Source organism: Sarcophilus harrisii, chromosome 5 (genome assembly GCF_902635505.1).
Source record: "Sarcophilus harrisii chromosome 5, mSarHar1.11, whole genome shotgun sequence".
NCBI classification, from domain to species: domain Eukaryota; kingdom Metazoa; phylum Chordata; class Mammalia; order Dasyuromorphia; family Dasyuridae; genus Sarcophilus; species Sarcophilus harrisii.
Window position 1 is genome coordinate 226648156 of NC_045430.1, and position 12321 is coordinate 226660476.

The following is a 12321-nucleotide window of genomic DNA, read 5'->3' on the forward strand; positions in this document are numbered from 1 at the left end:
AAGTTTTAAACTCAGATCCTTGGGCATAATTGTTTCAGAGATCTCTGGTTTTGTTGTTATGGGCATGCCCTACACATATGCACAGCTTTTTCAGTGCCTTGGTAATTACTGAGGCCAAAAAAATCTACAATCCTGCGGTTAACCTGATGATGACCGTCTCCAAACTTTAGCTGGACTAGTTTTCACACATAAGACATAAAGTCTGCCTTCTGGCCCAGCTTTTCTTTCTTGGAAGAAATTGCCAAAGCTTATACTTTACCAATCTAACTTCAAAAACCCTGGGGCCCCTGCGTACCAGCATAAGACATTGGTGTTAGACTTTAGTGGAGAGTATATAATTACATAACCAATAAATAATTTTTGAATTAAGTCATATCAATGAGCTAAATAAATATCACCTCTTTGCCACTTTTAACAATTTATGCCTAAACTATAGGCCTTGAGTTAGTTAAGTATTAACTTAATATTTAAGTTAATACTTAATATAATATACTTAATTTATTGCTGAATAAAAGTTTATCTTCTGAGCAGCTCCTCCACAGTGTTTGCCAGACATGAATTTTTGAATAATCTTTATAAGATCACAATATCTTGAGATGAAACATGGCCTCAGTGGATTTTTTTCTCTTTAAAAATATGCTCCAAAAAATCTCTGTTGCACCTGGTTTTTAGGCAGAAACAAAAGTGCACAATATACTAAATGATGCCAGAATCTGAGAATTCAAGTTGTCTAAAGTTGATCAAACTGGTACTAGAAATATATTTGCGTATGTATGGCAATGATAAACATAACATTACCATCCTCACATATACTCTCACTTGGTAAATTAGGTCATATCTGAATCATTTTTAAAATCATTCTTCAGCTAGTCTTTTCCTTTATTATGATATATTTATACATAAATAATTATTTAGTTTTTATTTACAAATCTTAAAATAGAATTCACCTTGCTTGAAGGGCCCCATTATAGGTTAGTTTCACATATTATCCTCTGCAGTAAAATTTATTAACATGAATTAGTTGAGAGGATAGTCTAAATTACTGTTGAGTATCTTTGTGAAAAACAGTCTTACCATTGTCTAACTAAAGATTGAGGGAATGGCCAGGCCAAGAGCTGTGACCTGCATCAAGGAACAGGAATGTGGATCATTGTGTAACTGGCGGAGCAGTCTGGTGCAGTGGGGAGAATCAGAGAAACTGAGCTCCAATCCTTGTTCTATTCCTTACTACTTGGATAATTGTATGCAAGTCATCTAACCTCTCTCTATGTTAGTTTCCTTGAATCAAAGAAGGGATTTCAAAGAGATGGCCAAGTAGGCCCTTCTGTCTCCAGCCTGGAACTGGATTCCACTTGCCCTCTTTCCCTCCGCCCTTGGCGCTGCATTGTTCATACCTTGTCTTGGACCCTTGTCTTTCTATATATAGTCTTTCCTGTGGAGCTTTCATTTATGTCCTTAAATTAAACCCCCCCACCCCCCTACATAAATAAATCCCTTCATAGGAAGTGAAACTTTCATTTTCATAAATACCATTGTAATGGCAATTTAATTATTGAAACTTTACTGTAAATATAATGTTCTTTTTTATTGGTGATGCTGTTGTTTCTTGGTTGTGGATTTGTATTGACAATTCTAAGTGTGTGTGTGTGTGTGGGGGGGTATAGATGTGGGTGTGTGTATTCTGATGGTAGAGAAGGTAGACCTTATCTAAAACTATTTTTAATTAAATCACAGATACTACCAGAGCAAGAAGAAGCCAAGAAAGTGATGGTGTTGAATATATTTTCATTTCCAAGCATTTGTTTGAGACAGATGTCCAAAATAACAAGTATGTAGAAAACTTTTTAGAACTCTCAAAGTAATTGGTAATGTTATTTTGATATTTTTTAACCATCTCTTTTTTTCATTTAATATTTATTTTAACTTTCAGAAAACCTGAATTTTAAAAAGTATCATTTTAATAAGTGATTTTCATAGTCTGAAAAGAAAAATGAAAATTTCTACCAGTAAATTATCTAGCAATATAACACTTTTTTTTAATGCATTTGTTTAACTAAAAGCACAGGAATAGTTTTAGAGGAGATGAATACTTATATTTTTTCTACTAATTTAATATTATGTTTTTGACAACATTGCTTTATAATAGTATGTTTAAAATTTATACTAGGATATCTGGATTTTGAACAGACACTTCCTTTTCGCATTAAATTCATGACCTACATGAAAATCCTGCAACCTCATTTCCCCTCTTATTCTCTTGCCTTCTCCACTCTTCGAAGATTTAAGTTACAGTAACTATTATTATGGTAGCACCATTTGCTTGAATATTTTTTCCCAATTTTACTATTTGACCCTAAATATTTCAGGGAGCAATGTGTGTTTTAAAACAGGATTGTGGGATTTTATTGAAACTTCAAAATGTTCCTTTCTCTTTGGCAAACTTTTTGTATTTTTATAGCATATAATCAGCTGCCCCGGTTCCATTAACCACCACCCTAGTTCCTCCTCTAGTTCTAAAGCTGATTTTGGATTTTCTGGACGATGCGATGAAATTTCAGTAGTTTCTATTGTTTAGCTTATCCACTGTTTTATTTCATTGCATTAGTTCAGAAAAGAAGGTGATGGAAAACATTAGTGTGCTGTTGGACCAAAGTACTTTTTTCTGTTTGACTGTAATACAAGCAGGTGTTACTGATTTGAAAATGTAAAATTGAAGATTTTTTTTTTTAAATTGACATGCTAAAGTACTTGGCAATGTTTCTTTTTATAAAACATGGTAGAAATCACATATGTTCAGCAAAAATATCTTTTACGTATGAATTATATCTTACAGAGTATAATTCCTTTTGAAAAATTGGGAATGAGCCTGATAAAACTCAACCTCTGATTTCCTTTAGGTTTATTGAATATGGGGAATATAAAAACAACTACTATGGCACAAGTATAGACTCTGTTCGATCTGTTCTGGCTAAAAACAAGGTTTGTTTGTTGGACGTTCAGCCTCATGTAAGTAAGCAATATACTTTTCATTGATTACATTTCAAGACAAGTGTACCAAATTAAAGACAAACTGTATCAGCTCAATTTGTATTCTATATCCTTTGTGACCATTTATAGCCTTTCTAAGATGAAACAAACATTTAAAAATAAGTTGTGAAACCTTTCATTTAAAAAACAAACTTCTTGAAAGCTTAACAGTTTTCTAAAATCTGCTTTCAGAATTTCAGTACTATGTTCAATTTTTAACTTCTACTACTTTTGCACACATTCATGTTGAAGGATTAACTATCTTTAGTATTATAGATGGTACAGTAAATGAAAAGTGGGTTTTTTTTTCTCCTATTGAATTCAGTCTTCTCTGTTTGCTATTTGCTTTTCATGCTTCAAGGAGATTTTGTAACTTGACACAAAGGTGCATTTTTGCATTTAGTTGAATAGTCTTATTTTGACTTTTTGTTGAATCAATCAATGAGCAGGCATTTATTAAGTAACTCTTATCCATGGCTTAGAAACTCTTAAGCAGACATTGCCCTATGTTCGGGAATATTTTAAAAAAAAACAAACAAAAAAAACCACCAATTTCTACTCTGAAAGAATTTGCATTCTATCAGAATGTATTGGTGTCTGCAGTAAAGAAATTTGCTTAAATAGATTTTTTAAAAGAAAACTGTAGTTACCTTGGATTAATTGTAGTGCCTAACAAGTTATATTTGTAAATTTTTTCATGAATTGCTATGATTGGTAAGTGTTGAAATTAAGAAAAAAATTTTTTTTTTCTCTTGAAAATGAGTACAAGTTGCCCTGGAGGGAATAAAAATGTTCATTATTTCAATTTATATAAACCTGTTGTTGTTCTCTGTTTACCTGTCTGACTGTTCCATCTTAAACTCTTCACCTTCTGCTTTCCACTAAGTCCTAAGGTCCCCCTAGACCTTGATTTGTGTCCTCTTAATATATTCTTTCTGTTTTGGTGAACTCATCAGTTCTTATGGGCTCAAATACCATCTCTATGTATATGATGGTATTGAGAAATTACATATCCATCCTTAATTTCTCTTAACTTTCAATAACAAACCAAATCAACAGGCTTTTAATTGAGTGCCAGGCACTATGTGAAAGCTACAAAGGAAGGCTTAATAAAACAGCTTCTTCCCTCAAAGAACTCACATTCTAACATGTGAATAACTAGGTCAAAACAAGATGTACAGAGTTACAGAGAGGTCATTTTAAAGGGAAGTAATTTATCCTGAGGAGAATTGGGAATGGCCTATAAACAGGGGTGTAAAAGGCAGAGAGAGAACGTAATGTTTGATTCTGAAGGAAATAAGGTTCAGAGAAGTTTATGGGCAGCTGAAATGGTCACACTTGTGACTGAGGAAGTTCTCTTTAATAAAGGAGCAGAGGGTGAGATGGAGGAGAAGGAGGCTCAAGCCACGGAGACTATGGCAGTCACCCACACTTGTGGTGCTAAGAGCAAAAGAGAGAAGGGGAACAGAGATATTTCAGAAGTAGAATTAGTGGGATTTAACAACAGATTGGCTGTGGAGGGTGAGAAAGAGTAAGGAATCATGGGTTACAAGCCTGGGTGACTGAGAGGATGCAACAGAAAGGGGGAAAGGAATAGGGAATGGTTGAGGGAGTGGGGGGGGGGGGGATGGGACATAATGTATGTCTCTCCTCTTTGTTGTTGATAGTACTATTTTGTTCCAGTCACCTAGGTTCATTTCTTTGATTGTTCCCTCAACTTTAATTGTCGGTCAGTTTCCTACTTCCACAATATCTTCTACTCATCCTTTTCTTTCTGCTCAAGTAACCTCTGTACCAGTTCAGGTTTTTCTCACGTCTTGCCTGGACTTTATAGCACCTTTGGGATTCCTTACTGCTCCTATCTTCTCTCTGTAGGGAGAACCACCAAATCGGTATTCCCATAACATAAACCATGTCACACCCCTACCATGACCATTCCCAGAAACCAAAGTGGTTTTCTGTTGTCACTAGGTCAAAATACAAAATCTTCAGCCTAATATTTAAAGCCTTCACAGGCTGGTTCCTGCTTACCTTTAAATTTTATTTCATATTACTCCTTTCACACACACTTTCATTCTAAAAAACTGTTAGCTGTTACCCATATAAAACAATCCATCTGCAGCTTTCTTGTCTTTGCACAAGTGGTCTTTTGTGTACAATATCCCTCCTCACCTTGTCCATTGTTTCCTTTAAAGCACAATTGACACTTTCTAGACAAGGTCCTTCCTGATGTCTTCCCCTATTCACTTGTCAGTGCACTTGCTTGTGTGTTCTTATTCTCTGTCTTTCTGTCTGTCTCTGTCTCTGTTTCTTTCTGCCTCTCTGTCTCCCTTTTTCTCTATCTATCTCTGTCTTTGTCTTTGTCTTTGTCTTTCTTTTTCTTTGTGTCTCTCAATTACTGCCTACACAGTCAGTAGTTTTCATATGTATGTCATGTCTGTCCGGTAGAGTGTAAACTCCTTTGTGTGTCAGAACTATTTGTTAAATTGAGTTGAATCACATTGTAGCATAAATGCCTATGAAAGGTAGTAACAGGACATGCTAATCGATGGAGTCTGCATGGGACATGTGAAATAGCCACCTAAAGGACACTTTAGATTTAGGTTTTCTTATAAACACAGCTGAGATTGTCAAAGTTTGTCCCAGTCTCATTCCTTAATTACCCTGAATCAGTTCAATGCAACATATCTAAATGCCTGAACATTTCTAGGCAAAGCTCTCTGTATAGTATTGAAGATATATCAATAGCCTTTACCCTCCAGGAATTTCAGTTCACCTGAAGGAATATAATCTGTCCATATTCAAAGTAAATTCAAGGGCCCAACTGCATGTTTTCCTTGCAGTAACAGGCTTCTCAAAAACAGCATTTCTTGATCATTTAATGTGAAAAGCATCTCTTGACTGTTTGCATTCTGCACAAATCAGGCCATGTTCTAAGATGTCTTTCCCCATAAAACAGGTGGATTTTTTCCAGAAGTTTCTCATGGTTTTCAAACAACAGAATTTTATCAGCATATTAGATGGAGTAAAAGACAAGTAACCTTGAATGAAATCTCTTTGCACAGAGCATTCATTTTTGCTCTGCATATTTATCTATTAAGAAATGTGGCAAACTCATCACAATCTCTTCTTTCCCTCAGACAGTGAAGCATTTAAGAACGCTAGAATTTAAACCATTTGTTATATTTATAAAGCCTCCATCCATTGAGCGTCTAAGAGAGACAAGAAGAAATGCAAAGATTATTTCAAGTCGAGATGATCAGGGAACGGCAAAACCCTTTACAGTAAGTATGTTAACAGGCTGCTGAAATATTTGAGCAGCTCTGTATGAGCTCATGCTATAGTGATCAACTTTAGAAAGAACATAATGTTATCAGATCATATAACTTAAGTTCTGTAAAAATTTAGCATAATTCCTAGATATGGACTCTCTTCTACTTTTGTAGATGCTAGTAGCTTATACTTTAGTAATGTGTTTCATCCTTATAGCATAAATTAAACACTTCCTGTGAAAAGAATGAATTATAATTGATCAGTATTCATTTATATTTGCAAGCATATCAGGGAACTTGATGTCAGTTATTTTTATTACCCAGGATACTGTATAACTCTCTTAACAAATTAAGATATTTCAAGCTGATCTTAATCACACAAAAGTAGGAAAAAAAATTTAGAGCTATTCTTTTTTTTTTTTTTTTTTTTTTGGTGCTATTCTTTGTACTTGACAAAATGTGTGAAGAACACTGTAATCTGCCATTTTAACTTTCTCTTACCTTTGCCAACCAGATTTATCACAGTAACAAAGAAGTTTAACAGAATGCAATCAATGAGACTACCTCAGAATTGTACTTGGAAAAACAATATGTATTTTACTAATTCCACACAAGTAGAAACTTAGAAAAATGTTGAAAAGTCAGATGTATCTTTTGTCATTCACGTGCATAGATGCTGATGTTTTGTATATTTCCTTTGGATGAGATTAAAAAGACCGATGGACGGCCTGACTAGCTGCTGCACAGCCGCACGGGCAACAGGAGCTACACAAACTACTGGCAGTGACTCCTCATTGTTTCCTTTTGCCCTCAGCACAGGGTTTTGGTTCTGCTTTTGAACCCCAAACAAAAAAGTAAACAAATTAAAATGAGGAATACTATGCCAACACTATCATTAATGTTCATAAACATATATATATATATATATATATATATATATATTTTTTTTTTTTTTTTTTACTACCATTAATCCCCTCCCCACTTCACTCCCCAAAAAAGTCAGTATAGATTTTAAAGATTCCTTTTTAGGGATAATGATTTTTTTAAAAATCCAGGCGTCCGTGTTTAATAGTTTTCATGATATAATCCACATTACCTAATGTTCTTGATTTGTAACCTACCCATGTTCAAATTTCATGGTTTAGTAATCCTGCTGCAAAATCCTATGTCGCACTAAAATGAACACTGAAATTAGTTATTCTTAAAAGGTTTTCCATGATTTAAAAATATGGTAACAGTACTGGGATTTGGTGTACTTAAATTTCATTGTATAATTATGAGTATTGTAAAAAAACCCACTTTTTTTTGTATTGCTTCAGAAAGCAAGTGAAAACCATTACCGAATTAGACATGAGAAGATATAGGAAAGCAATAATAACCTTCCTTTTGCAACTTTTTCAAACTTTGAAAAAAGTAAAGTTAGTGTTCTTTAAAGTCAATTATAATTCCTTTGCTAATAGTGACTATAAAAAAATGCACCTGGATAAAGCATTGTTAGAGCAAACATGCCAGCGTGATATTAGTTACAAGAAGGTTCAGATAGATATAATTAAAACTGACAACGTCTGAAAATTGCAATTAAAGAGTAAATTTGAATTATTAGAGTGAGGAGGAAATGATTGGTAACTTAGAACTAGATACAGTACATTCTGGAAATCTGTATTTGCTATGAATGTGAAGGGATATAATTGATTGGTTCTTTTAAATGTTTTTGGTAGGAAGACGACTTTCAAGAAATGATTAAATCTGCACAGATAATGGAAAGCCAATATGGCCATCTTTTTGACAAAATTATAGTAAATGATGATCTCACAGTGGCTTACAATGAGCTGAAAGCAACTTTTGACAAATTGGAGACAGATACCTATTGGGTTCCAGTGAGCTGGTTACATTCCTAAGACTGAAAGAAGAGAATGTTTCAGAGTCATCTTTTAACAGGGTTAATGATTAAAAAGAAAGAAGTTACCTTTTTGGTGAAAGGGTTTTTAAATTTCTGTCACTGATAAGTGGTTGTTTTTTAAATCTATGTCACTGATGCAGTTACAATTTTGATGAAGTGGAATGATGTTATTATTTTCTTCTTTAAAGTCCTTTACCATATTGAAGATGTGCAAATAAGATCTAAATTTAATTTAAATGGAATTTTGCCCAATTCTCTATTCTAAGCTAAGCTTTCGAACATCTGGTTGTCTTTAATATAGCTATATATCCACAATGAGGTTTAAATTTTTGTTTAAAAGAGAAGTCGCTAAAGACTTTAATATATATTGGAGATCAGTGCTTCAGTAGTCTCAGATGTGGTCACTGCCATAAAGTTTGCATGTTAGCAGTCGAAGGTAATATCATTACTTTAAATTGCAGTTCTTGAGACAGGCAGGATAGCTTAAGTTTTTCTGGATAGATCATCACAATTTTAACTGGACTAACTATCAAGATGAGTTCTCTTGCTGTCCCCTGAAAGTCTAAGGTGGTTTTTTTGTTTGGTTGTTTTTTTGGTTTTTGTTTTTTACCTATAGCATATATTCACAGTGTGTGTATTCAAACTCTTTCATAAATGAATTGCCCAGTGAATTATAAAACATATTCTGAAAAGGGTTTGTGTGCTGTGAACACACTTGACATGTCTTTGTAGGTGGTATAACAAAGACTTTAATAAGGGAAAATAGATTTTTATTTTAATATTACATATGGAACTGTACAAAATTTCCCTTGTGGCATTAATACTTTATAATTTCAGTGGTATTTTAAGATAAATAACAACAAAATAGTTTGTTTTTTTTAATCATCTGCAAAAATTTCTGGAGTCATTTCAAAACAGATTTAGTTAGTCAGATTTTTTTCAATAAGTGATAGGAAAGTGTTTCACATTTGAAAAGCAGAAATATACAAGTTACTGTTACAAATACAGTAAATTAAGTGTTGCACTGATTTATTTAAAATTATAAGCAATTTATTGCCATATACTTGAAAAATATCCAATTCTGTTAAATTATAAAATTTCACATTTAATTTTAGCTTTTATTATAATATAGAGACAAAGATCCACTTTTAATATTAACTAGTTTCCATCATTCTTATATTTCTATAACAGTAAATGACATCCTTACATTTCTGTAACTGTAAATGAACAAATCATGTATTTGTAAATATTATTTTTCATTTTTCTTGATTTACTATTGACATGCAAAAACTCAGTAAAAAGCTTTAAACATGGTTATTAGCTGCATAAGTGAATTGACCTTACAGTTCAGAGTACAGTAGACCTTGCTAACCAAAAATCATCACAGATGTGACATTCAGACAAGAAATGAATTATTTTATGTTCACATGTAAAGAATTTAGATTAGCCTTGTTTAATACAAAAAAAAAGAATTTAGTGAAATTTTATATATTTATGAAAGGGTTTAAAGGGATAGTCGGGTTTTTTAATTCCTTGTCACTATAGTTATTCATAAAATGGATTATATGTGAAAGCATAAATTGAAATGGTGGTTTTGTAAATCAGGTTCAACATTCCATGTATATATTTGACAATGATTCATGTACAGAGGGAGGGAGCCACCAGTTTGTTGTATTTTAAGTGCATATTTAAGTGCCTGGTTTCCCTATATTTGTTTCAGGCTTACTAAGTGAAAAAGAAACTTAAGATATTTCACTAAACTTGACAGATATTGTTTTTTACCACAGATAACTAGAACACAAATTTTACTCAAATCATAATAATAATTAGTGAGTACATTGTCAAATTTTTATTATAGTTTTTTATTTCTGTTCCAGATGCACATAGTTAGTAACCTGTTAATTTAGGGATGCCAAATCTGATGTTGCTCCAAGTTGCTCTGACCAATGGTCCTTGAAAGAAATATGAGTCATGGATATATATATTTTCTTTTTTGTATACTCGTAAAAATGTCCTTTAAATCATGTGTATCTATATAAAATATGTATTATTTAGTGCTGTTTCTCATCTCCCCATCCTATACTTCACCACTCCAAAAAACACCCTTTGACCTGGAATATCCAGAAAACTGAGACAATATTGGATTTTTCAGAGTACCACTGTCTAAATAATTACCCTGATTCTCCAACTCACTCTCTGTATGGACAAAGCCTTAATTTAGTGCAGGCTCAGTTCTTTTGTTGTTGCTAAGAAAATCTTATCATAAATCTGAAAAAGAGTACTATTATTATATAGTTAATTGAAAATAATAACCATCACCACCCTCAAGGATGTATTCTGATATGTTTCATTTTGGATCATACCTAGACAATATTTGTATGTGAAGGTAGCCCATCTCTAAAATTTTAATAAATGAGGTGATGGCAATTTGAAAAGGTTCGCACTTGAAAAATGTCCGCTAGTGACACAGTTAAGCACACTTACTTTTAGGCCACAATCCTTTAACTTAAAAACAGCTTTAATTAAAACTTAATCTGAATTTGTTGGACCTAAGGACAGCTAGAGGGATTTGCCAACATCTTGTAGCAAGAGGCCATTGATTCTGTAGGTTGCCTCCTAACACGACAATTGCTTTATGAGCCTCACTGTAGCTCTTGGCAGTAGCTTAACAGACATATCCCAATTCCCAGGCTGGATTGTCAGCCAGCATTGAGAGCATAGGGAATGTTAAATTTTTAAAAGTCTGTGCATTAAAAAGCCAAGTTGGATATAAAGACAATCCAAGATCAAGATGGAAAATCTACACTCCTCTGATTGACACACTGGAACTTGTTTGTTGTTGTTTAAGGAAGAAGAAGGGTGGGACTTAAATGAAGTAGTCAATAACTACCATGAATTTTCATTTTTACTAGACATTCTTTACTTAGAATGTGTATATTATGTCACACTCTTATTACTGGCTCTGAATATGTAGCACTCAGAGTTTCTGCAGTAAAAACTTGGCCCTATTTTGTTCAGGCTTCTGAAATAAAGTGTTTTGAAGAGTTTTACTTCGGTTATTGATTCACCATGGCAGACTGAAATGTACTTTTGCTGTGACATTCAGCCACCCACAAGAGTTCTTGGTATCCGTAAGGCTGCCATTTCTGACACCGTGTCTTGATCACGCTAGCAAGGACCTTCCCTTCTCTGATCTGTAGTGCCATCGTTATAAAAAACTTCCCCAAGATAAAGACACTAGCATTTTTTTTCTTTTTAAAAAACTAACAAGGCTTTATAGAGAAATGCACAAGAAGACTTCAGTGTTAAAGTATGTGCAGAATGTGATGTGTAGAGTTTGTTGAAAGCTCTTTGACTCTGTCGGTATCTCACTATACTTTGCCATTTGCTGTAGCAGAGCAGACGTCACCATTTTGTACTGTTGTATCCAGCACCATACTTGAACTTGCCATCAATTTCTTAGTTGATGCCATGCCTGAAATATAAATTTACTTTCTTTCACTGAAGAATAAATTATTGACACAACACATATGTGGTGGGTGTTGTTAGTTTGTAAGAAAAGTGTATTGCTCATTTGCTCTGATAGCTCTCTGTAGTCCATTACCTTCCTTCAGTAGATGATTTCCAAACATAGACTTATTTCTCTCTCCTGGACTCCTTCCTGGCATCACAACTGGCTTCAGGGCCATTTTCCCCTGGGTGTCCCATAAGGATTCCCAATGTAACCTATCAAAAGTAGACCTCATTATCTTCCCACCATCCTACTGTCCCTTCTCTAAATGTTATTTCTTCATGTTGAGGGTATCATTTTAAAGCAAAGATGTGACCATATAATAATAACGCCTCTGTTCTCAAATCTTTGGTGAAAAACTATGGTATATAATATAAAGAAACAGTTTGTAGTACAGTCAGAAATGCCAGGAAGCCAGTGCAGCCTAAGAGTGTCACGATCCCACCTCCGACTCGGTGGCTCTGACTTTGCCAGGCCATGAACCCCTTGGTGTCTCAAGGTTCTCAGACAATATTAATTACATTTATGAGAATAAGCACTTTAACCTATAGTATCTCATTGAATCCACTCAACAACTGAGTTAGGTACTCTACTAATGAGAGGTTCAGTGA

The 12321-nt window shown here is 33.8% G+C and overlaps 1 protein-coding gene across 7 annotated transcripts in view; it reads left to right on the forward strand.

Annotated features, from left to right (window-relative positions):
• The window catches only part of MPP7 (membrane palmitoylated protein 7), a 227991-nt gene extending 216265 nt beyond the window's left edge, over positions 1-11726 (forward strand). For all 7 annotated transcript variants that reach the window (XM_031939802.1, XM_031939805.1, XM_031939804.1 and 4 more), the window contains 4 exons: positions 1735-1828; positions 2898-3006; positions 6168-6311; positions 8018-11726. In XM_031939802.1, coding sequence (XP_031795662.1) covers positions 1735-1828; positions 2898-3006; positions 6168-6311; positions 8018-8197 — 527 coding nt within the window. In that variant the 3' untranslated portion in view covers positions 8198-11726. The remainder of the gene's footprint in view (positions 1-1734; positions 1829-2897; positions 3007-6167; positions 6312-8017) is intronic.
• The last annotated feature ends 595 nt before the right edge of the window (positions 11727-12321 follow it).